Genomic DNA, 27,791 nt, shown 5'->3' with positions numbered 1-27,791 from the left:
TCAAAGAAGTATCAACTAATTCTGTAGAAGTTGAAGATTTTGCCACAGAAGCATATGAGAGAGGTGTGGGCATAGTTTTTGAGTCATCACTTCTTATCTGCCGCATCTTTATTTTCATCTTAAGAGCTTCGTTTTCTGTAATCAAGCCATTCACAACTAATTCAAGACCGCTCCAAGAATGAAGAATAGCTTTGATGGCAGTTTTTGTAACCTTACTATTGTCATTTAATAAGTAAGTTTCAATTTCTTCTCGCAGGAAAGTAAGTGCATCGACAGGAGAAAGATCAGAAAGTAAGACAGTCCCAACTTTTGGTATTTTAATTTTCCTGGCAGTTGAAGTAGCAGCCCTAGTTGTGTCAGGACTAAAATGTTTTATTTGTGAAGAATCAGTAGCGACATTTGTGGTCATAGAAATTGGTACTTTACTTGAAAATTCAAGATGTTCTGATTTAGCCTTAGGAGCAGTTACACTTGTAGTTTCCCTTGTCTTACTTTGTTCCTGTGAAGAAACTAGAGGTGGAAACTTATCGGTGTTTACCGCAAATTAGTGGCGCCTGTATTTTCTTCCACGTTGGGGGTTTGTTCTTGGGAGGGATCCAGTATGGAGAAGTCTCCTTTGTCACGGGGCAAGTTCTGTCATCCTGAAACTATACAATTTTTAGGGACAAGAAGCAATTCTGTGGGATGAAGGGTTTTTACCCTTGAGGTATTTACCTCAGATGGTTAAATAGGCATACGGAGAAGAGTGGCAGGGAGGAAGCGGTAAAAGTATAGCCCCAATATGTGTGCTAACTTGACCTTGGGGTTGCTTAATTGGCCCTTCTTGTACGAGCTGAACTACTTGTGTTGGAAAATCTTTTGTCAGTAAGGTTGCTTATGCAGATCTAAAATTAATAAAATAACTTTACCTGATGACTTCTTTCAGAAGCTGACAAACTCATTTTGGAGACTAAATATTCCTCTTCCTGATGATACCAAATACCACTGTTATGTATGGTGTAATGGTGTAGGTTAACAAATATATTTTATCCCTGGAAAAGAGATAAAGGAGGATTAGGAGGGAGAGAGAAGAAAGAGATAGACTTACCGCCAACTGCAAAATCAACACCTCGAATCCAATCTTCGTGTCCAGTAAGCGCAGCAACTTTTTGAAATCGTTCCTCTTCACCAAATACATACAGGTGAACTTTTAAATCATCTCCACCAACAGCAAGTAATGGAACTAAAGGAAAGTATTAATAATTGGGGCAGGGGTGGGGGGGAGAGAGAGAGAGAGAAAACCATGAAATTTGTTATATTACATGAACTTGCTATATTACATAGAACTTTGCTAAGAGTATCATATAAATAAAATGCTGAAGAGTGAAACTGATTTAATTAGACATTATTATACAATGTATGCTGATCAGCTATCTCCACTAAATCAACAGAAAACTGAAATTCTGACCTCTTTTAAGCATTTTTGGAAGTAATGTGTGCTACAATAAAAGAAAAAATTCAAATTCTGACAAACAGAACTTCATTTCAGAAATAAGACAATGAATTACTCACTTACACCTTGCCAGAAACCTGTGTAACTCTCATGATCACTTCGACAAATCAAAACCAAAGGTTTTGAATTTATTTTTTCTTGCATTGTATATTATTTTCTGTATATTATTTACTTCAGTCTTTTAAGTACTTATATTTATTTTCCATATTTCTCTGGCCTCACTTGCAATTTGTGCCTTCAGTCTCTCTCTCTCTCTCTAGTCAGTCCACAAGGATACTCTTTCTCTTGTGCAAAAAAAAAAGGAACATGACTTTTCTAGCTTTTCTTTATCGGTGGATCCTTGTGTCATCGCCCCACACATTGCTCCTCTGATTAGACTTCAGTGGTGTACTCATCTCATTTTCAGTAATGATACTGTCAAGAAAAGTCACTCATGATAATACACTGCTCAAGAAGATCAGCACAAGCCTGCACTCTCTGGTGCTTGTATCTAATTGTTAGCATTCATGGAACCCACCTGGCATAAAATTTCCTGTATCCCAGATTGACCAGAATTGTTTTTGATGCATAAAAGCACTCCTACTTTCATACAGGTGAGATGTGTGTGAGTCTTCACAAACCATTTTATCTACTCTCTTCTCAGTTACTACCAATGCAGCAGCGTGAGAACACCCTGACCCTGGCACATTCTTCAAATCACTATTCTGACATGCTTAACCCACCACCAACTGTGAACTGTGTTCCCAATTGTCATGTTGTCATAAACATTCTTCAAATGTTAGTGGTTTAAATGGGTAATGTTCTCTGCATTCAGGATCTTTTATGGCCCTCGTAACTGAATTTTAATTTAAAGTACAGTAGACATTCAAAATAATGGCACCTTTGGGGATTCAAGATGCCGTTATTCCGATTTTTCTGTTATCTAGAAAGTTTTATTTTTAATATATTTAATGCAGAATATAATGAGGCTAAATAAGAAATAGAGAGATTAAGAATGCAATTTTATTAACTGCACATAAAAAACATAAACATGTTGATGATCCAGTGCTATATTCTGCTACTACTTACTCCCGTTCTATTATTATATCAAGTTTGTCACTAAGCTTTAATGTTGCTCTTCTTTTCTTCTCTGTATGAAGTTTATTAGCATTAGGAGCCATAGTGAGGGGTTTTTATTTTAAAATAAATATAAAACTGCATATAATCCGTGTTATCAGTACAGAATTCACTTTCAAAATGGTGAACTTAAACATATACAGTAATCACGTGACTTGCCGTTTTCTTTTTTCAGCACCGATCTCAATGTGCGGTTAGCTCGAATATTCTATTATTTGTGGTGCTGTTATTTCAGACAGTCTACTGTACTGTGGAAGTTTCGGTCTATATTGGTTCTATGAAAGAGAAAATATGAATACCAAATATCAAACTTTAAGTTAAGTTTAGTTTGCAAAGAAAAAATGTTCCACTGATAAATTATATGATGGTGGTAGACTTAATTTGGAAGCTGCAAACCACCTCCTCTCTAATACAGGGTTGTTGCACAAAATGTTGACACATTTAAATGTTTCCCAAGAAACTCAGTTATTCATTAACTGTTAAAAAATATGAATCTTCATGCTCAGATACTTGAAAAACATTCATATTTTACCATGCTCAAATATGCTCCCCACCTAATTTTTGAATAAGTTCCTGAAACCATACAATAACGTAATAATCGTGTCTACACAAATATTATCATACAACAATATTTGTAATGACACACTGACAACTTTGTCAATTTGTGCAACACAACTTTAAAAATTATAACTCTCAAGCCCAGGAGTGTAAGAGATTTCCTGTGGAACAATATCTCTTCCAAGAAACCCCAGAAGAAAATGAGAAAACCAGAAGAGGCAGTCAAAACTACTTGTAGTCATGATAATACAATGAGGATAAATGGTATACTTTTTTTTTTTTTTTGTGAGAAACAGTGTGCTAAAAACCCAATATATTAGCTGTATGTAGTGAGGTGCTGTCTTGCATAAACTAATGGGTGTCCATGAGATGCAGCAGAAATTGTTAAAACAAAGTGGAACCAATTCAAGTTAATAGTTTGAATGAAGAAAGTTCCAATAAAATCATGACTTGATATTTCATCTCTTTAGCTACATTTCTTGTAAAAACAGTGGGGTGGTTCTCTAGCCCAAAATTACGTTCTGCTTGTTTGTATTTCTGTACATATGAAAACAAGCTTCATCTAAAAACTATTGCATTTCTGCCACAGAATGAATTTAAGTCACTCAAGCACCCCCAATAGTGACAATTCTATCCATCATTCTGAAACAAGATGGCCATCAAATGACTTAAGAGTCATTTAAGTGTTTATAGCTCATTTATTTATGAATTCACATTATCATTTTTATACCATAAGAACTTTCTGTTTATATGTATAATGTCATCTGTCTGTACGAGTGGGCATTCGTATCAAATTTACACATAGTACAGGCTGTAAAACACAGAATAACCAATAAGAGGAATCCTACTCTCTCCACCTGAGATCACCTACTTACATATTGACAATTAAACTATCCATATATAGTGGACCAATGTGTTTCACATCTCCTTCCTTCTAGTGTTTACATAGTCTTTGCTGCTTTTCCAGAGAGTTCTCGTAATCTACCTTACCTTGCCTAACTTCTTTTATGACTCTGCAGCAGAGGTTCCCAAACTTTCTCGGTTCATGGCGCCCTTAGTGTCCCAGTAATTTTTTTACGGTATGTTATTATAATATAATAACATATATTTAATAATAATATGAAAGTTAATATAATAATATAATTATAAGCAAAATTACAATTCATAATACAGATTGTATATACTTATATAACAATTTTTTTCTGGCATCATTCTCTTGCTCCTTGTATAATTCTCTATAGTAGTCTTCTGCTATTTGAATTATGCATTCTCTGCTATACATAAGTACATCATCGCTATTCTTCAGTTTCAGTATCATTTGTCTTTATGTATTGCTGATCATTGCTGCTAATTTAAGTCCTTTGTTTTCCCTTAATGCTGGTTCTACTTTTCTTGTGTTAAACCTTCTTATGTCCGCTCTGAGTCTCTTTCTAATGGCTTTGCATAACTCAGTATACTCAATTTCTCCTTGTCAGTGTTTGCTCTTCGTTTGTTGTCTTCGGTTCATTTGTTGTTTGTTATTTGGTTTTTTAGTAGCATTGGCAACTAAGGCCATATTGCTCCGGGGATATGCAGTGGTCATTCCCTGACCTTTCCGCATCCTGCGTATTTGGTGGTAATGGGCTCGAATCCCGGTCTAATCAAGGATCATGTGCTACGCACTGCTGCTCCTGCCCACCTGGCTACGGAGGCACCGGTCTTCAGTTCATCATGACAAGTGTTTCTTTACTAATTTTTTCTTCTTTGGATTTCTTTTTACCCATAGGTTCTTTCGACTTTATCACTTTCAGAAAGTTGTAATATTTCTCATCGATATCTTGGTTCTGAGCAGTCTGCAGAAGCTCAAACTTCTTAAGTTCCAGTACATACTGCTTTTTCTCCTCTTCTGTTATCTCAAAAACCTTTGTATTCTTTACTCGAGTCAGTTTTTTCCTTTCTTTTCTTACATATCAAGTGTGCATCTTACCATTCTGTGATCACTTCCAACACGTACCTTATTCAGGACGGTAACATCATTCACGATATATCTTCTGTTAGTGAGGATGAAGTCGATTTCATTAGTTGTTAATCCATTTCGGCTCTTCCATGACCACTTTCTAGTTCACCCTTTTCTTGAAAAAAGTGTTCATTACTGACAATCCTCGAGATTCTGAAAAAATTCCACGTCTTTCATTTCTTTCACCAATTCCAAAATTTCCTATAGTTCCCCTTTCTGTACTGTTTTGTCTCTTGCCAACTTTAGCACCGAAGTCCCCCATAATGATAGTGTAGGGGGTTTTCTGCTCATCTAGAAGACTCTCAATTTCGGGGCACATTTCTTCAACCTCTTCATCATTATGGCTCGATGTGGGTGCATAAATCATAACCTTTAGCCTGTACCTATTAGAAATCCTGAGTAGTAGTCTTGACACCTTTGGTGATGTACTTTTGAATTCCAAAATGTTGTTTTTTTATATCTCTATGGACCAGAAACCCAACTCCACCTTTGCTCCTTTCACTGTTTCCATTAGTGGAAACAGTGAAATCGATATTATAAGTGATTCATTTCTTCTTGTTGTTTCGGCCAAACCGATGATATTCCACATCTTCTAATTCCTTTTCCAGCTCTAATATCCTGTCTTTACTGACGAGCGATCTTACGTTGTAACAGGCCAAGTTCAGTTTCTCTGCATGGCAACCTGGTCGTACCCAAAGATTCTTAGCACCTTCTGCTTTCACTATGATCCTCTCACTGCCGTAAGAGGGGGAGTGAAAGCCATTGGGGACTGAGGGCCATTTGTTTTGTCCTGCTGTTTTGTGATGGAGGGTTTGGTCTTTTCCTGTTCACGCTGACCAGGCATCTTGAAGAGAACCACTCTACACGTTCGTTGCCACCTAGGTGACATAACAGGGCTTACCATCGAGGTGTGCATGAGTGGATTTTAGGGAGGCAGTCCAACCGGACTTCTCCTAAATCTTCTGAAATAGAAAAATATTGGATCCATCAGTGTTTTAGACTGAGTGTCTGATAACATACAGAATGCCTGTTCCCCTCTAAGCCCCTAACTACTCATCAAATGCATGATAAATTATACTGACAGCAAAAACTTTGCAACATTTGTTGTTACATGCAAGAAACTGGCTAATCTCTTCACAGTAAATTATTAAAATCAAAATATCAAGCAAACGAACAAATGTCGTATATACCTTGTTATAATTATTACTTATTTGAATAATTATATTTGAAAAAAAAAAAATGAAGAACATTTCATTTTTTTTTATCCTGCAGTGCAAGAGTATTTTTTCTCAAAGCACATTCACTAATACTTGACACTTTACTAGGCATGATCTTAAATGTTACAATTTCTGTGATTCTGTTTGTTGACATTTGTTTTCATTCAATAAATTGAACTATTATTAATGTTTGTAACAATTATGACTACATTTCAGTCATAAATGTTTAGAGTTGTAGTAAATTCAGTTGTTTAATGAAAAAATAATGTGCTTCTCCAAAACTCCAACCATTAGATATAACTGATCAAACCAGAAAATTTTAAAATGTAGGGGTAGAAGATTTTAAAGTTTGCAGGATATAATAATAGTGCTGTGTGGTTGGGGGAACCTAGTAATATTGATTATGGTACAGTTTAAGGCTTTAACTGCTGCAGGGTGGTTGTGATATGATCAGACATCATGAAACTCATCCAGCGGAATATATCTTAAATCCTCTGCATCAACTTTTCCACAATCTACACATGTAATTTCTCCTGTAAGTCCATTTAATCAACCTTCTCTAATAATTTCACCAAAACTGATGATTCCTATCACTTAAAAGAATTCTTTTATGAATTATGTCGATGTCATGTGTTCATTCCATAAGATTAAGACTAGTGTACCCTGCCTTGTGCAGGGTATGTCTACAAAACTCTCACCACTTCAACAATGCCCCATCCCCAATATTTACATACTTTGTTTACATCATTGTGAATAGTCATTAATGAAACAAACTTAAGCAAGAAAACAAGCCCAAAAACTTCCCAATTAATTTCAATAAATAAAGGGTGGCCATAATTAAAGCATCCCTATTCAGAGCTCTCTGTAGCTCTAAGTAATAAGCAGAATGCCACCAAAATTAGTAAGTAAACAATTCAAGGCATGGGGAGAAGGATCCCCATGAAAAAAAAAAAAAAAGTTCCAAAATATGCCAATAGGGGATAACATGGCAAGGTACAAGAGGAAAGACATTACAAAGTACCAACAAATAAATAACTAAGACAAACCTTAACGAAATTACAAATTTTTATTTTTGCACTTTGCAAAAACAGAAAGAAACTGAATTACACTAAAGTTTTAAATCTAAACTAAAAAATAAGACAGCAGAAAATTTGAGAGCAGAAAATTTGCATAAATCTGAGTTAATTTAATTTTCCCAGCAGCAGAGAGCTATAAAGGCACAACACAAACGTTGCAAGCATATTCTGTAAGTTTACTGTTAACAATGCATTTCACTCTGCTTGATCGTGCTTTAATTGAAAAGTTCTTCTAGGTTAATGGATGAAATGCAGCAGCCGCTGAATATAGATGCTGTAAAAACTTACGTCAAGGTCATTTATCAGCTGCGGCAGTTAGAAAGATGATTAACAAATTTGAGGAAACAGTCCTTTGTTGTTAAGCCTGGAAGAGGAAGGAAGCCTGATTCACCTCAGGTAGCAGAGGAAGTTTCAACAGCTATTATTATTATTATTATTATTATTATTATTATTATCAGCCACATAGTGCAAGGAAGCGTGAGGCTTATGCTGTACCAGCCAAAAAAAAATTTCTGAGTTACCCTCAGAGAGAGAAATATGTAGGAAGGAAAGAAAGAGAAGAATAATGATATCTAGCTCAGGATCCTGGGTGTGCCAAGCCCATACTCACTAGATTGTCGACCGATCCATGGATACAGCTACTAGAACTAGTAGCAGCGCATGGGGAATAACCAGGCAATTGATGTCCCATATTCTGTGTGGAAAATTCTTCTGAAACTAATCCACTGTTATCCATACAAGATCAGTCGCCAGCAACAGCTGCAAAGAGATGATCCCGAAAAATGAATGGCATTTGCTCTAACGTTTTTGGCCAGAGTAGAAGTGGACAATACCTAGCCGTGGAACATTCTTTGGGGAGATAAGGCCCATTTTTATCTCGATGGGACTGTCAATACTCAAAACTGCCGAATATGGGATTCAGAAGCACCGCATGCTATTCAGCAAATCCTATTGCACTCGTTTTAACAGAACCTCGACTATCAGTCTATCTGAAACAAATATTCCTGCAGCAGTGAATCAGCTGTTCTCTTGCTTAGCTTAAGCACTCAGATTCAGAAACGTGACCCCACATCTCTATTGGGACTAATCATTGTTTCTAACCTTCCTTGGTATGAGCATATCATATATATATATATATCACTTCCCTCACATAAAAAAAAAAAAAAAACAGAGAGAGAGAGAGAGAGAGAAGCCCTTACTTTTGTTCATGCATTACATTTTTTCTCTAAACATCTACAAACTCTGTACAAATCTGCTCTATCATAGAGCTCTAGGCACTAAGAAACTCTCAAAAAAATTTAGCTAAAAATGAGGAATCAAGTTAACTAATATTACTACCAAATTAACTTGATTACTCTTACAACATCATTCCACTAAATTATAATCTGTAATTTACTTTCCCTTTCAACCTGGTTGACTACCAGCCAGTCAACATCCATTCACAATTCAAACTTTCCTTTCTAAAAATTATAATGAACAGAAATTCAAGTCCAATATCCATTTTTTTTTTTTTTTTTTTTTTTTTTTTTAAACACATACACACACAGTACTAAAGTACTATAGACCACCATCATCATCGTCGTCATCAGCCATTTTCAATCCACTGCAGGGTGAAGGCCTCTCCAGCACTTTCCAGTTCCTTTTGTTTCGTGCAATAGCCATCCATTTACTACCCACAAATTCATAAATTTCATCTATCCATCTCCACCGTTGTCTTCCAGGTTTTCTTCTAGCTCCTCTTGGGTACCATTCTGTTATTTTCTTAGTCCATCTGTCATCATGTCTTCAAGCTATGTGTCCTGCCCAAGACCATTTTAGTTCTTTAGTTTTGATAAGAATGTCCTTTACTTGAGTTTGCTGCCTAATCCATGTGTTTCTCTTCTTACCTAACAGTCTGATTCCCAAAATAATTTGTACCATTCTTTGCTGTGTAGTTCTCAGCTTCTCTTCCATTCTTTTGGCAAGTGCCCAAGTTTCACTTCCATAAGTCCTGGTGGAGAGTATACATTGGTTCATTATTTTATGTTTCAGACAAACTGGGATATTGTCCTTCAGTATGTGACTATATTTCCTGAATGCTATCCATCCAAAATTTATTCTTCTCTTGACTTCCAGCCATTTATCATTATTACAGCTAATATCTTGTCCCAGATAAGTATATGACTCCACATTTTCAATTACTGCTCCTTCAATCATTATGTCCCTTTCTGTAGCATACTTGTTCATCATTACTTTTGTTTTAGCCATATTCATCTTTAGTCCAAAATCCTTACTAACTCTGCATAACTGATTAAGATTTTCCTCTAATTCATTGGGATCCTGGCTTATGACCACAATGTCATCTGCAAATCGTAAATGATTTAGGTACACTCCATTCACATTGACTCCTTTCTGCTACCAGTCTAATCTTCTGAAAGCTTCCTCAAGGGCAGCAGTAAACAGCTTTGGAGATATTGTCTTCTTGTCGAACTCCTTTCTCAATTTTAAATTTGCTACTGTCTTTGTCTAGTCTAATAAAGGAGGTAGCGTTCTCATATATTTTCTTCAAAATCATAATATATGGGGTGTCTATGCCTTGTCTTTCCAGTGCCCGAAACATTGCCTTACGCTTTATGGAGTTAAATGCATTTTCATAATCCACAAATGCCAGGTATAATGGTGTTTTATATTCATTTGCTTTCTCCATTAGCTGTGACTATAGACCAGTGCTACTCAACTCAAAGTGTGGTTCACAGACTGATGCAGCACATGAACTGTTGTTATCTGTCTGCGACGAATTGGAAATTGGTCGCGGATGTTTCGATCCCCGACAATTCATCCATTACCAGTTCGCAACAGATTGGAAATAAAAGAAACTGGTCCTTCACCACAGACAGTTTCAGAAGCACTGCTATATACTACAGTAACCAATTAAGTTATTTTGATTACCATAAGAAAAAATGTTATATACAATTTCAGAAGAACCAGGCATGTTAAGATTTTTGTAACGCTTCCACTATTTTTTTCCGCCCAAATATGCTATGAAACAACAGAATCAATTCCAAATGAGCTATTGTTCGCCAGTTTGAATGATGGATTAACAGTATCTCAACATAACAAACACTTGATTTTTCATGCATATTTCATGCGCTTTTGTTTACACATATAGTCTCCTTTCTGCAACTTAGAGCACATAGTATCATAGACTCCAAATAACCTTTTCTGTTCTTTGATAACCATAAAAAAAAAAAGTTATAGCACAAGTGTTAAAAGAAGCAGGTTTGTCAAGGCTTTTGTAGCATATACACTCTTAGAAATTTATATATTGGCATACCTTTTATTCCTGGAAATAGACCAAATTTCAGATCCAAAGCAAAGCCATTATTAAATGAAATAGTATTCACAATGCTGACACCTGAAAAATAAGAATATTATAAATAACATTACATTCAATATGAAAAATCAGGTTTCACATAAAGAATACTGCACTTTTAAAATGTTATTAACAATTTTAATAACATTTTAAAATTTACTATCTCATGAACAAGAATAGCATATTTGAATTTGAGCATTTTTTACATCTCAGCCAATTTATGTTGAAAATTTTTATTTTCATGTAAAATAATGATATTAAATGGGAAATTCAAATCCACTTGTTTGCAGCTAAGTGACTTCCCATCTCATTTCAATAGCTATGTTTTGTGGTGCTTTAAATGTGGAAATTCAAACCTGAGGTTGTTGAAGGAATCCAACAATCTGGCCTCCAAAAAAAAAAAAAAAAAAAAAAATTTGGGTATCTTTATGCAAGGACCATTATTAAGACATGCCAAGTCTAAGGTGGGTGGAATTAAATGAGATGGATGAATAATCCCTTGTCTTTCCTCAATTTGAATTTATGGCCCCCTCAAAGTTCATAATTTGAGCAAGAGAAAGAATCCCATCAGCACTGGGCCTACTCAACCCATTCAAGGCTTTATACACCTATATCAGATCACCTCACAGGTGCCTGTTACTGATGGGACTGTTACTATTTTTGTAGTCCTATAAAAATATTAACAGTGCTAATTTGCCCACAATCCAATTTTGATATCAAAGACAAATACATTTCCTGAGATCAATTAGTGATTATCATTAACTGGAGAAAGGAAGGCCACAATATTTTTGTTGAAAATAAGCTTGTCCAAATTTGCTCACTAGCAGATTGAGAATGAAATATGAAGTTAAACCAGAAAGGCAAAATAATTCTACAGGCTCTGCTAAAATTATTTAATTTATAATTTCAGAGAAAAATGGTGGTATAGGTTATACTTATTTATAGCACAGATTTATGGTCCTATGTATGTTGCTGTTTAGATTTTTGGCATATCAACTACTTAGGCCAGGGGTTGGCAACCTTTTTTGAGTAAAGAGACATTTTTGATGTAATTAAAAAAAAAAAAAAGAAGAAGAATCCGAAGAGTAACACCTCAGCTCAAGCTAGGAGGAGGGGGAGTGTTTTAAGAAATGGAATAGAATGAGAAATGGAAAGGTGTTTTATTTAAAAAAAATATATACAGTCGATCTTCCCTATAACGAATTCGATAAATCTGGCAAAAAAATTCGTTATAGAGAAATTTCGTTATACGGAGGCTATCTTTTTTATTAGAAATTGTTATCTAATTAGAAAATGAAAACGAATCTACATTTATTTTTAATGTATTTTATTAAAAAAACACTTATTTAAATTACGTTTACACAATTTTCACCGGTAAATATCACAAATTAAAAAAAATCTTTAATTTTTGTTTGCACAGTACAATTCAAAAATTGTCTGATTCTCAAAGAAAACCTCACATTTGTTCAGAGCAATTATCAGGAACATTTTCAGAAAACTGTAGACCCATACGAACCATTTTAAAAGCATTAATCATTTCTTCGCGAGTTGGCTTTTCTACGGGTTGTTCTGACATGTCTCTTCAGCGTCATCGTTAATTTCTTCGTGATCATAGTCGCGTCTAATACTGTTCAGCAGTATTTCATCTTCATTTGGATGTTCTGCTGTGATCTACATAAACATAACTATCCATTGTTATTTCATTTTCGATGTTTCCAGACGATTCTAATAATATCCAAAAGTTTTTCAGTTGTGAAAGGGGAAGTTCATCTTGTTCGTCCAGTCGTTGTTCGACTTCTGTATTCAATGCAAATCCACTTTCGAAAAACAATTTTGAATAGTCTACTCAGTGACATCGTTTGTCCAAACTTTTGTCAGTTCAGAGATGCAATCTCTAAGGTTAATTGTAACCTCCAAGTTTCTATTTTCTGATAACGAATTGACAATTTTCATTATTATTCTCTTTCGATAATGAAATTTAAAATTTTTAATAATGCCTTGGTCTATTAGCTGGAGTTTTGACATTACATTTGGTGGTAAAAACAACTTCGCACTTTTAAGTTTGGCAGAAATATTGGCAGGATGTGCCGGCCAGTTGTCAGTTACCAACAGGATTTTCCTTTTTTCTTTTGTTATACACTTGTCTAGTTTTAATATCCATTCTTCAAAAATATCACTTGTCATCCATGCTCTTTTATTAAAGGTATAGTCAACTTCCAAAGACTTTGTGCCTCTAAAACATCTTGGGTTTTTTGATATTCCGACAACCAAAAGTCTTAATTTTTCACTTCCTGTCATATTTGCTCCAACTAGCACAGTGATTCTTTCTTTGCTTTGTTTTCCGCCAAAACATTTATCATCCTTAAAAGCAAGTGTTGTATTCGGTAAATATTTAAAGAATAAACCCATTTCGTCAGCATTAGAAACATCCTTACACTCATATTCTTCCAAAATCTTCTGGTATTGTTCCTCCAAATGTTGCAATCTTCTTCGCTTACATTAACACTTTCTCCACAAATAACCTTTTCCACAATTCTGTGGCGCTTCTTAAATTTATCTATCCACCCAGTGGTCGCATTAAATTCTTTATGTCCAAGGGACTGTGCAAATTTCAGAGCTTTTTGCTTAATTATTAGGCTCAATAGTGGGATATTCTTTTCACGTATCATTTGCACCCATTTTAGAACAGCTTTATCAACATCTTCGTATATACACAACTTAATTCGCTTCTTGTCTGCTCCTCCTTCAATTGCATTTAAAATTGATTCTCGATTTTTTTAAATTCGTAGATAAACTGCTTGCAGATATGCCATATTTCTCTGCAACATCTTTTTTCTTAAAACCCTGGTCAATATCATAACAATCTTTGCTTTATCATTAATACTTAAACACTTTCTCTTCGACATTGTTTTCGCAATTGTAAAAATTACTGGACTGCAGCTTTTGCCGATACATACACCACAAACTTCGTTGCGCTGGCCATACAGTGAATTGTTAGTACAGGTACCACCTACTCAATGACGTTCGCTTGCCAATTCAACAGTATCACTCCCTTTGAAGAAATATATGACTTTGTGAATTTCTTTTATTCCGCTTTCATTCATATATACACGAAAGAAAATTTATGATTAACGTATGCTGTATGTTACTTTTCAGAAAAAAAAAAAAAAAAAAAAAAAAAAACAAGAGCATATAGCCTATGTGATTGATGACGAACGGAAAAAAAAAAAAAAAAATTCACGAAAACCATCTACTGCGGGTCCAGTTAGACGAGAATGGACATATAATGATTGACATGAAGGTCACATGGTACAGTTGAGGTGAGAAGTGAATGTCACTCAGCAGGCGTTACTAAAAACCGACTATGATAGCATTCTATGTATTGCCGCCGCAGCATGCTAAAGGTTTACCGCAGCGAATTTCGCTTTCCCCTGAGCCAATATCAATTTACAAATCTACCCTATTTATTGTAAAGTTTACAACCACTTTTAAGAAAACCCATTTGGTTTAATAACTGTAACAAAAATAAACAAAGACCCTCCTACGGGCGTCAATAGCCACAAGTGTTCACTAAAAGGATGATTATTTAATTCCAGATGCTAATGCGCAATTTCGGAAGGAAGGAAGGAAGGAGGCAGTATATTTGAGCCGCTGTTTAGCAGTAAATGCTTGAAAATCTTCAAAAATGCTTTTACTAATTTTTTTAAAAATTCATTATAGAGAGACTAACACTTCGTTATATGGGGTTAATTTTACATGTAATTTCGTTTCATGGTGCAATGTTTTGCGAAAAAATTCGTAATATAGAGAAATTCGTTAAATAGAAGTTACACTGTATTTTGAAATATTATTTATTAATACTGAAAAAATGTAACAAACATCCAATTAGGTGTGAATTAATGTGACTTTTGCTGCTGAACTTTTCAAGCGAGTTTTTCAACATCAGGTGAGTTATGCCGAAATTTTCATCTTTAAACATGCTGCGAGACTCGCATTGTTCCCACAGTTCCTTGATTTATTTTTAACATAGCTCATGTTCGAAAATATTTGCTTGCAGAAATACATTGAACCAAAAACCGAGAGAAATCCAAACCAAAATGCAGTCAGTATTTTCAATAAATACAAATGGGCCTGTTGTACTGGATTCTACTGTGTAAGGAGATTAATGATACTGTATATCTCCAGTAATAAATTTAATGACAAATGACCAATATTAGCTCCACTGTGGCCAACACCACCATGGAGGAATAGATATTCCTGAACCCGCCTGTACCTATTACAGTTTGGTGCAGATACGTCGATGACATCTTCACCATCATCCCATGTGGTTCGGAGGAGTACCTCAATTCTTTATCAGTATTCATCCAGTTCACTTTAGAATTAGAAGTAGACAGGTCCCTTCCATTCTTAGATGTTCTGGTAAAGCGTGTAATTTAATCATTTGTAATTAAATTTATTACTGGATATATACAGTACCATTAATCTCCTTACAGAGCATTTTCAAATTTATATACATGTCCGGGAAGCTACTCCAGGCATCAAACACAATTTGGTCTTGCTTTTTCAACTCATCTATTGCCATTCATTTGTGTAGAATTGCAAAGGTAGACCTGTCCAAATCCTCAATTTCAGTTTTAAGACATTTAAGTCTTGCACTTCACATGTCCTTGATTTTTAAGTCCTCTAACTCCATTTAAAATTGTGCTTCATCACTTTCAAGGAATGGAAAAAAATTTAACTGAGCCGTATTCATTTTCAAGAGGTTTGTGATTTAAACTGATAATGTTGCCTTTTCCTTCCTAAAATACTCAAATCTATGGCTAAATTTGGTATGTATTTTGACAACTGTCTGTTGAAAAAATGGCCCATTAACAGGATTCATATTATTTTTAGTATCTCCTTGATTTCTTTTTAACATCGGAAAATGTAATAATTTGCCACTTACTATGTCTCCTTCGAAAACACATAATTTGTGTTCAAATGAAAGCACTTCTTCCAAAAACATAATTCCCGTGTTACCTTTTCCTTATTTAACACATTTAAATGCGAAGTCACATCTGCCGTAAAATAGAATTTTTGTAACCAATTGGTGTCTTCTAGCTCTTCATATTCAGCATTTATATCCTTCTGTCTTAAAAATAATTTCGCTTCATCAAGACAAGCGGCAAATGGCGTCAACACTGCACCTCTAGAAAGCCATCTAATGTTGTTATGCACAAGAAGGTCAGTATATTGGCAATCAACTTTAAGAAGTTCACGGAATTGTCAATGATATAGTGGTCTTGCCATTATTTTATTGACTATCTTTATGACCATATCCATCACTACTATTATCCGTTTTGGAAACATTTGTGAGCAAAGTGCCTCATGATGAATTATTTCCTGTTGCAACTCGTTTACAGCCTTTTTTTTTCTTACCTCACAGGGTGGATAGGTTTTGGCAAATGTATCATGTTTAGTCAAAAAATGTCTTTCTGTGTTTGTTTTTTTATTGTTTGAAAGTTTTTCACTACCTATTAAACACAACAAAAGTCCTGTAGAATTTGCCACAAATGCATATGACAGTCCATTCCTTCTTAAATTCCCGGTTTTATTGCTTAATCTTTCTCTTTTGAGTTGACATTTTAAAAATGATAGCAATTTTAATGATATCTTGTTTCACTTGTTTAATAACACGTCACTGATTTAAAAAGTCAAGTGATTTATAATACGAATTCACCTATCACAAACACTACATACACATGGATATTATTTTGTTCCTGTTTTTAATATTTTATATTCGCTACCGCCACAACGATTAATCTTTGACACCATGCAGTACGTGTGCTCGCCTTGTGATGCACAGGCAAACTAAACTGAGAACTGTTTGCAGCTTGCACTGAAACTAATCCTATATTCATGTTGCCGCCCGCGCTTGCTGCACTTGTACATGTGGGCTCAAAGTTAAAGAGCCGCAGTTACATGTTCAAAGAGCTGCTGGTTGACGACCCATGACTTAGACTATACTGTGTTGTTGTGCATGCTCTCTCTACAAATGTGTACATATTCACACTCAAATTTGCACAATGTGTGGTTAAAAAATCCTCTAGATCTGTTTCGGCATATAGAACATTTATGGGTGCTATCTATATTTTACCATCTAAGAGAGAAATTATGTTCATTTCCATAAACCTGTTCAAATAGAGAAGAAACAGTTTCAGTTAAGATGAAAACAGTTGAATTACTTAGAAAGGATCAATTACTGCAAAATAACTGTTAGGGTATTCATTGTAATAAATCTCATCATCGTGTTAGATTTCAGATATTAAATGTGAAAATCACAGAGTTCTGTTTCACTGACTCTGTATATATATATATCTTAAGAATGTACAAATAAAAGAGTACACACTGTCATCACTGCCACCAGGTGGTAGTGATGACTGTGTTGATGTGGGATTTACTTAAAGATATTAACTACTGTCAAAGGCAAAGGCTTTTGCTTTCTTTGCAAAAGCAAATCTGCAATCAAGTCACAAAAGCAGTTAGACAAGCTAAGGAAGATAATGAGAAGTCTTGGCAAAGAATGCAAAGAAAAGCAGCAAAGACTTCTTTACTTACGTAAAGACTAGAAGGAAAGGGAAGAATTGCATTGGACCACTAGACATGAAATGGTTAACTGTTGATGATCCTGATCGGGTTGCTGACAAATTAAATAGATATTTTGCATCTACATTCAGAAATGACAATTTTTTTAGGATTCAGATGCCAGACATGTATCAAATTCTAAGAGGGAGCTAAATGAATTTGTGATAACTAATTGGAAAGAAGACAAGAAGTTGTTGAAGCTATAGGTAAAAAATGTAAAAAAGTCTTTAAAAAGATGAATGCTAAATTGGAAGGATTTAGAAAGGTAATCTAGCAGCCACAGATGGTTTTATACCAATTAAAAGATAGTGCTCAAGATCTAAACCAAAATGAATGTCAAATGAACTGATGGGCTTCACAGCAGAGAAAGAAATGCATGGGATGATTATAAATTGTGAAGAGATACAGAGAGTCCTTCAATAAATACAAGGTGGGGGGGGGTAAAAAGTCCTTTGCTAAAAAGTGTATAGAAGGGCAACAAGGAATTCTTTTTGTATAGCCGCCTCTGTAGCCAGGTGGGCAGGAGCAGCAGTGCGTAGTACACGCTTCTTGATTAGACCGGGGTTCAGGCCCGTGACCACCAAATACGGAAAGGTCAGGGAATGACCACTGCATATCCCCGGAGCAATATGGCCTTAGTTGCTAATGCTCCTAAAAACCAAACAACAACAACAATCTTTTTGTATATGTTAACACTAGACAGAACGGGATGAATCACATTAGTTATTTATATATAAATGGTATAACTACAGATGATCCTTTATAGATTTCTGATAAACTGAATAAATATTTTGCATCTACATTCAAAAATGAAAAAATTTTAAGAGACAAGATTAGCAGAAATCTATGGAATACTGATTTGAAATTAATGACTATAATAACAGAAAGCAAAACTGTAGGGGAAATAGCTGTAGCTAAAAATGAACAAAGCACCTAGGGTTGATGGAATCTATCCAATTATATTACACCGGTGTGCAAAACTTAAGGACCAACACTATTTCTAAAGGTTAAAACCACAAAATCTTTACTTAAGGTACTCTTTACTGATGAGAGTAGATTCAGTCTCAGCAGCGATTCTGGATGTCAGCTAATCTGGCGAGAGGTTGGCACATGGTATCGTCCCGCAAACATCACTCAAAGAGATCGATATGGTGGTCGAGATGTTCTCTTGAATGGACGTACAGAATTCCAGATACTGGAAGGCAGTACTGTAACCGGTGCATGCAACTGTACCAAGGTAATCCTTCCCCATGTGCACCTGCTCCAAGGTGCCACTGGCCCCGAGTTCGTGTTTATGAATGATAATGCTGCACCCCATCGCACTGCAGCTGTTGATATGCTTTTGTAAAGTGAGGACATTGTTCGTATGAATAAGCCTACCCGTTCCACTGATCTAAATCCCATCGAACACATATGGGACGCTCTGGGAAGACGCCTAGCAGCACGTCCACACCCACCAGAAAATGTTCACCAGCTGAAAATGACACTGACAGAGCAATGGACGATATTACCACAAGAACTTATCAACAACATTGTTCTAAGTATGGACAGGTGGTGCAAAGCCTGCATCAACATTAGGGGTGGCCATATCTCCTACTGAGGACCACCTGTTCCCTTTGTTCCATCTTTGGCAGTGATGCATCTGTATCATGGCAGCCAGCGCTATGTTGCCATTTTTGAAGTCCCTCTACACCGTTTTGTTTCCGTTATCGTGTTGGTTTTGTTTCCTTCATTTCTGTACCTCATGAGGTTTCTTTGATATGCTTTTGCCATATCCAGGCCACTCCTATGAGAAGCTACAGGTGAAAACCTAACTGGTCCTTAAATTTTGCACACCAATGTAAGATCAGCTGCAAAAGAGGTAGCTAAACCATTGGACATAAGAAATAGCACTATCCTTAAATTCAGTAGAAACATCTGTAGATTGGAGATGTGCAAATATGTCTCCTATTAACAAGAGTAAATTAGGTAAATACAGACTCATCCCTTTAACCTCAGTGCCAAGGAATATAATAGAATCATTAATTAAAGAAATAAAACAAGGTCATCTTAATAGAGTGGGGTCATAAGTCATGTACTTTACAAATCTGATTAGTTATTATGAAGTAGTCACAAAGGAACTCAATACGAAGAATAATTCTGATATTATCTACTTAGATTTCAGTAAAGCCTTTGATACTATACCACATGCATGACTGTTATATAAATGGTGCAATGCGGCATTAGAGAGAAGTTACTATGCATAAAGGGATGGTTAAGTGGTAGGAGACAAAGAGTGGTTATAAAGGGCCACTCCTCTTCATGGACTAATGTGATGAGTGGAGTTCTACAGGGGGCAGCATTGGGGCTCACCTTACAATTTTTAATATTTATTAATGATATTGATTTAGGTATTTCAAGTTTGATGTCTAAGTTTGCTAAAGACACAAAGTTAATGATATAACCACGTTAGCTACTTCAAGTGGAACTAGATAAACTAATGTCTTTAAATAGATCTAGATAAATAGATGGGCTATAAAATGGCAAATGAAATTTAACAGTGCTAAATGCAAGGTAATGCATTTGGGAAGCATTAATCCCAGAATAACTTACCAATTGGGTGGTACAAAACTCAAAATAGTAGACTATGACATAGATCTGAGTGTAAATGTACAGTCTGTCATAACATTCTCTCTGCAGTGCAAGCTAGCAAGATGGTTGTAGTTTGAATAAATTTAAGTAAGAACTAGACAAACTATTGGAGGGAATGGACAGATTATGTGGGAAGTTTTTTTTTTTTTTTTTCTTTTGCTGATGCTTTAAAAGCTTGCTTTTGTGCATCATTTTTGCCACTACTATTACAACCCGAATAACTAGTTCTGCCAGTGATAAACAGAATTTCTGTCTGCAGGGCAAAGATGTGATTAGCCCACTGGATGGTGCAATAGTAAAGCACATCTGGAATACCACATACAGGATTTGAAACCTCGTTTTAGGAAGGATATAGATCTGTTGAAAGAATGCAGAGACGAGTAACAAGATTAGTTTGGGACACAAAAGGATATTCTTAACAAAGAAACAAAGAAAGATTGGGGATCTCTAAATTTCAGTCTCTAGAAAGCATCCACGTGGAACACGGATGCTTTCTAGAGACTGAAATTTGGTTTTTTTTTTTTTTTTTTTTTTTGGCTGGTGCAGCATAAGCCATAGGCTTTCTTGCACCATGCGGCCATTACTAATACTAACATAATTATTGCCGCTCCTGGAACAGAGAAGTTTTTTATGATTTATTTTCTGTTTTATTAGCTTAAATTGGCATATTAACTTATTTTCTAGAGTAGCTTTATATTCCTAGTTACGATACTTAGTTTAAAGTTTAACTTAGATAGAGATTTGTAGGTATCACTTAGTATCGGTAAGGGTATCAAATCCACGTGTTACAAGTTGCAGCTCCGTTGAATGAGAGGTTTTTTTTTTTTTTTTTTTTTTAACCATATTTAGCCGATTTATTAACCAATTGTTATATCAAATTATTTTCTGTAAGTAGCTAGTCAGGATCCTTAGTTTTAGTTTATTCTGAATTGCAACAGCGAGATTTGGAAGTTAATCGATACTTAAGTGTCCATAGATTTACCATTCGTAAATTGCCGCCATTGTTATGCGATACAAAATATCTCGAACTAGATAGCATAAGCTTAGTATAGTATAGTACATAATATAATATTGTCAATTAATCAGTAAATCTATTAATCTTGTTGAACTTCATTGTCAATTAAATTGTACCTTTAACTATATACATATAACGACTTAGATTACTTAACATAAATAATTAGCAAAAATAAATAATTAACACTTAACTTGATACGGAAGTTATATAAAGAAATTTCGTAGATAACACTCGATACTGAAACATAAATACAGCATTATAACTATGCTGGGATACAAGTTTAGGGTTTTAATTTTGTACTGAACTTGACATTTTATTGAAATTAAATCGAAATCATGACTCAGACCAGAGCAACAAAGCAAAAGGCTCAAGCTAATGGGAGTGCTGTGGCTCAGGAGAGAGCTGAGGGGGACAGTTGCCCTCTGAATCACAGCCTTTTAAAATGCACTATTTGTTTGATGTTTGTGGAAAAGTCAGATACGGAACATGATACTGCCATGGGGGATGTCTTTGTATGTGCGCAATGCAAGGAGTGTAAGGAAATCAGGTGACAACTCAGTGTTGTTATGGGCCTATATGAGAGCTTGAAGGACAGGGTGGATGCCCTCGTAGGATCTAAATTGAGGGGCCCATCAAGCTCTCAGCTGCTCACACCAATGCAGAGCTTGCACTTGGGCATCATGCAACACAGTGGCAATCCCCAAGGCAGAATGCGCTGGTCCCAAAGGAACTAGTAGTTGTTGGTGACTCTATTGTCAGGGAAACGGGAAACATGTTTTGTAAAAAGGATAGGTGGAACAGGACCAGGGTATGTCTGCCAGGGGCAAAGGTTGATGAGTTTGTAGAGCGGATATCATCTTTTAAGGGCACAAAAGGTGATATGTTCTGGTTGTTTGTTATTTGGTTTTTAGGAGCACTAGCAACTAAGGCCATATTGCTCCGGGATATGCGGTGGTCATTCCCTGACCTTTCCGCATCTTCCGTATTTGGTGGTGACGGGCTCGAACCCCAGTCTAATCAAGAAGTGTCTGCTACGCACTGCTGCTCCTTCCCACCTGGCTACGGAGGCGCCATGAAAAAAGGTGATATAGTTGTACACGTTGGCACTAATGATATTAAGAGTAGAAGACCGGCGGAATTATTTAACAAGTACAGGTCACTGTTGAAAAAAAGCCGTAAATTAGGGTTGAATTCGAAAGTGTCTGCAATTCTGCCAGACATGATAGGAGGGAATATATGAGCCCTGTCGATCAATTCGGCCCTGGAAAGATTGTGCAAGGCTCAAAGGGTAGAATTTTTTTCAGCCTGGTCTGTACTTGTTAACAGGAGAGACTGTTTCTACAGGGATGGGATACACTTAAATAGAAAGGGTGCAAGAATGTTTGCTGATGCTATCGAGGCAGTGTTAGGTGGGTCGGAAAAATTGATAGATTGGGGGATACAAGGACTAATAGATTAACAGTAGCCACTGGCAGAGGTGAAAGTAATTCTTGCACTGCTTCTATTCGAATGAGCAGCAGCTTGGAAAATAAGATGCAGGATATTTCAGAGACTGCTGGGAGTCATTGGGGTACAAGTAAACACATGGGTTGTGTTAGGGTAGCTAAGAAAAAGAACAGGTGCATGTATACTTACGTGAACACCAATGCTAAGAGTTTGGTAAATAAATATGATGAATTTGAGGTATTGCTCAAAGCATCAAAGGCAGATACTGTTGGGATATCAAAGACGTGTCTCAAAGATATAAGTAATGCAGAACTGGAATTTGGGGAGTGCAACGTCTACAGAAAGGATAGACAGGATAGGAAGGGAGGAGGGGTTATGCTATTAGTTAAGAAACACACAAAATCCAAGGAAGTGAAGCCAGTCAACATCGCTGGACAGTGCAGTGTTGAGTCAGTTTGGTGTGACATAAGCATTGGGAGATCAAAATTGAGAGTAGGAGTGTGCTATAGGCCTAATGACTCTGATGAGTAGAATAAGAAACTGGGAAATAGAGTGGGCCAGTAAATCAGAGAATCTTATAATGGGGGATTTTAATTTCCCAGATATTGACTGGAATTTGTGGGCTGGTCACTCCCACACTAGCAAGGCTTTTGTGGATTTATTCGATGATTGTTTTCTACATCAGCATGTTCAGGAGGCAACAAGAGGGAGCAATACTTTTGATTTGATTATCATTAGTGTTCCATCATGCATTAAGAATCTGCAGATACAGGAACCACTAGGTGGCAGTGATCACAGTGTGCTGAAGTGGGATTTACTTAAGGAGGTAACTACCATCAGGGGTAAAGAGAAGAGTGATTGCTTTCGTAAAGGCGACTACGATGGTCTGAGAGAGTATTTAAATTCTATACAGTGGGACCAACTTATGATGTTACCAACAGCAAATTCAAAATAGGAAGCATTCAAAGAACTTATCTTGGAAGCTACTAGGCTTTACATACCAACTAAGAAATATTGTTCAAGGTTTAGGCCTAAGTGGATGTCAGATGAACTAATGAGACATATGGCAGAGAAGAAAAATGCATGGGATACATACAAATTAACACGTGACACAGAAGCCTATGATAGATACAAATTGATCTGTAACCAAGTTACAAAGGAGGTTAGGCAGGCGAAGGCAGATTACGAGAAATCTTTGGCAAGGGATGCAAAGAAAAACAGCAAGGAGTTCTTTACTTATGTAAACTCTAGAAGGAAGTGGATGAATCAGATTGGTCCACTTGATATCGATAGTTCAACTATTCATGATCCTGCTCAGGTAGCTAACAAACTAAAGCAATATTTTGCATCTACATTCACACACGAGGAGTTATTCAGGAAGGAGAATGCCATAGATGAAGTAAACACTGGCAGTGAACTAGATGATCTTGTAATAATTGAGAGTAAAGTGGAGGAGAAATTGTTGAAGAAGATAAATACAAGAAAGGCACCTAGGGTGGATGGGATCTATCCAGTTATATTGAAGGAGGCAGCAAAGGAAGTAAGCAATCTGTTAGCCATAATTATGAGAGCTTCCTTGGACACAGAGGAGGTACCCACAGACTGGAGATGTGCAAATGTAACCCCAATTCACAAAGGAGGATCAAAGGCTGACACAAGTAATTACAGACCTGTGAGTTTAACTTCTGTTCCAGGAAAATTAATGAAAGCACTGGTTAAAGAAGCACTGCACGATCATCTTGACAAGACTTCAGTTATAGCTCAGACACAGCATGGTTTTGTTAAGGGAAGGTCTTGCCTGACCAATTTGATTGGATACTATGATGTAGTCACAAAAGAATTGGATGCAGGGAAAAACTTTGATATTATATATTTGGATCTTAGAAAGGCTTTTGACACTGTTGCACATGGAAGACTGCTGCACAAATTGGAGCAGTGTGGCATTGGTGGCAAATTGTTGCTATGGAAAAAAGGGATGGTTGAGTGGCAGAAGACAGAGAGTGGTAATTAATGGACACTGCTCAACGTGGACTAATGTTATTAGTGGAGTCCCTCAGGGTTCAGTGTTGGGTCCATTGTTGTTTTCTGTATTTATATATAATATTGATGATGGTATATCAAGCTTAATGTCCAAGTTTGCAGACGATACAAAGGTTGGCAGTGTTGTTAAGGATGCTACTGCAACAGGATCTGGAAATGTTGAGCAGATGGGCTGAGAGGTGGCAAATGAAGTTTAACATTGACAAATATAAAGTACTATATATGGGAAACAGTAACCCCACAGCAACGTACCAACTCTGTGGTACTACACTGACAGTGGTAGAGAATGAAAAGGTCCTCGGGGTAATTGTGCAGGCAGATATGAAATTCTCTGAGCAGTGCAGATGGGCTGCAAGAGTAGCTCATGGTGTCTTATCAATGATATACAGGAATTTTTCTAGCAGGGATAGGGAGGTGATTATTCCTTTGTATAAGGCAATGGTCAGGCCGCACCTTGAGTACTGTATACAGGTCTGGAGGCCTCATTTCAAGAAAGATGTAGAGCTGCTGAAACGAGTACAGAGCTGAGAGGTAGCAAATGAAGTTTAACATTGACAAATGTAAAGTACTATATATGGGAAACTGTAACCCCAGAGCAACGTATCAATTCTGTGGTACTACACTGACAGTGGTAGAGAATGAAAAGGACCTGGGGGTAATTGTGCAGGCAGATATGAAGTTCTCTGAGCAGTGCAGATGGGCTGCAAGAGTAGCTCATGGTGTCTTATCAATGATATACAGGAATTTTTCTAGCAGGGATAGGGAGGTGATTATTCCCTTGTATAAGGCAATGGTCAGGCCGCACCTTGAGTACTGTATACAGGTCTGGAGGCCTCATTTCAAGAAGGATGTAGAGCTGCTGAAACGAGTACAGAGAAGAGCAACAAGGTTAGTGAACGGAACGAAGGGTTGCCCTTACGAAGAAAGGCTTAAGTTTTGCAAATTACAGTGTCTGGAGACTAGGCACTGGCAAGGTGATCTGATAGAGGTGTACAAAGCCTTGAATGGTTTGAGCATGCTCAATGCTGATGGGATACTACCTCTTGCTCAGATTAATTACCTGAGAGGGCATAAATTCAAATTGAGGAAAGACAGATGTAGGTTAGATGTGTGGAAATTTGCCTTTAGGCAGCGGGTAGTTGGTTGGTGGAACAGACTTCCATCCCTTGTTGTGGAAGTCGATAGCCTAAATAAATTTAAGGCTCAGCTGGACAGGTATTTTGAACGAACTGAGGGGTGAAGTGGAAGGGTTTTTTTTTTTTTTTTTGGCTGATGCTGCATAAGCTTGCTTTCTTGCATCATATGCCTCTACTAATGCTAATAATTGAACTGTATAAGGCTTTAAAAGAATTTGAACTAAATACTGATGTCAACTTTGAACTAAATACTGATGTCATCCAGGGATATGCTGTGGTCATTCCCTGACCTTTTCGCATCCTCCGGATTTGGTGGTCACGGGCTGGAACTCCGGTCTAATCAAGAAGCAATTGCTATGCACTGCTGTTCGTGCCCACCCACCTGGCTAAGAAGGTGCCATATGATGTACAAAAGCAAGCGTATACAGCATCAGCGACAAAAAAAAAAAAAAAAAAACCTTCCTGTTTCACCCATCTGGTCACTCCAAATGTTTATCTAGTTCAGCCTTAAATTCATTTAAGCTATCAACTTCCACAACAACACAAGTCTGTTACAGCAATTAACTACCCGCTAACAAAAGGCAAACTTCTGCACATCTATTATACAACTGTCTTTCCTCAATTTGAATCTATGTCCCCTCAGGTTCTTAATCTGAGCAAGCAGAAGTATCCCATCAGCATTGAGCCTGCTCAAACCATTCAAGGATACACCTCGATCAAATCACCTCGCAGGTGCCTTGTCTCCAGATGCTGCAACTTGCAGAACTTAAGCCTTTCTTCATAAGCGCAGGCCTTTGTTCTTCTCACCAATCGCACCTTCGTAGCCAGGTGGGAAGGAGCAGCAGTGCATAGCACACGCTTCTTGATTAGACCGGGGATCGAGCCCGTCACCACCAAATACGGAGGATGTGGAAAGGTCAGGGAATGACCTTTCATTCCCTGACCAGGGAATGACAAGGACAAATAGATTAACAGTAGCCACTGGCAGAGGTGAAAGTGATAATTGCACTGCTTCTATTGGAATGAGCAGCAGCCTGGAAAACGAGATGCAGGATATTTCAGAGACTGCTGGGAGTCATTGCGATACAAGTAAACACACGGGTTGTGTTAGGGTAGCTAAGAATAGGAACAGGTGCATGTATACTTACATGTACACCAATGCTAGCAGTTTGGTAAATAAATTTGATGAATTTGAGGTGTTGCTCAAAGCATCAAAGGCAGATATTGTTGGGATACCAGAGACATGGTGTCACACAGATATAAGGAATGCAGAACTGGAATTTGGGGAGTACAATGTGTACAGAAAGGATAGACAGGATAGGAAAGGAGGAGGGGTTATGCTATTAGTTAAGAAACACATAAAATCCAAGGAAGTGAAGCCAGTTGACATCGCTGGACAGTGCAGTGTCATGTCAGTTTGGTGTGACATAAGCATTGGGAGATCAAAATTGAGAGTAGGAGTGTGCTATAGGCCTAATGACTCTGATGAGTATAATAAGAAAATGTACAGGAAAATAGAGTGGGCCAGTAAATCAGAGTCTTATAATGGAGGATTTTAATTGCCTAGATATTGACTGGAATTTGTGGGTTGGTCACTCACAAATTCACACTAGCAAGGCTTTTGTGGATTTACTGGATAATTGTTTTCTACATCAGCACGTTCGGGAGGCAACTAGAGGGAGTAATACTCTTGATCTGATTATCAGTAGTGATTCTTCATGCATTAAGAATCTGCAGATAAAGGAACCACTAGGTGGCAGTGATCATAGTGTGCTGAAGTGGGATTTACTCAAACAGGTAACTACCATCAGGGGTAAAGGGAAGGGTCTTTGCTTTCGTAAAGGAGACTACAATGGTCGCCTTTACGAAAGACAATATTTAAATTCTATACAGTGGGACCAACTGATGATGTTACCAACAGCAAATTCAAAATGGTAAGCATTCAAAGAACTTATCTTGGAAGCTACCATAATGATGATGGTACATACCTAAGAAATATTGTTAAAGGTTTAGGCCTAAATGGATGTCAGATGAATTAATGAGACATATGGCAGAGAAGAAAAATGCATGGGATACATATAAATTAATGTGT

General features: G+C 36.8%; 1 protein-coding gene across 1 annotated transcript in view; it reads right to left on the bottom strand.

The window, feature by feature from the left end:
- Positions 1-27,791, bottom strand: part of Elp2 (elongator complex protein 2) — a 407,540-nt gene that overhangs the window by 311,406 nt on the left and 68,343 nt on the right. Inside the window, exons 5-6 of the mRNA XM_090382492.1 lie at positions 10,769-10,849; positions 1,088-1,222 (exon numbers count right to left, since the gene is read on the bottom strand). Coding sequence (XP_090238618.1) covers positions 1,088-1,222; positions 10,769-10,849 — 216 coding nt within the window. The remainder of the gene's footprint in view (positions 1-1,087; positions 1,223-10,768; positions 10,850-27,791) is intronic.

The sequence above is a fragment of the Mastigoproctus giganteus genome, chromosome 1 (genome assembly GCF_048544385.1).
Source record: "Mastigoproctus giganteus isolate SK-2022 chromosome 1, ASM4854438v1, whole genome shotgun sequence".
Lineage (NCBI taxonomy): Eukaryota > Metazoa > Arthropoda > Arachnida > Uropygi > Thelyphonidae > Mastigoproctus > Mastigoproctus giganteus.
The sequence above is the reverse complement of the archived record's forward strand: the minus strand, read 5'-3'. Positions and strand labels throughout refer to the sequence as shown.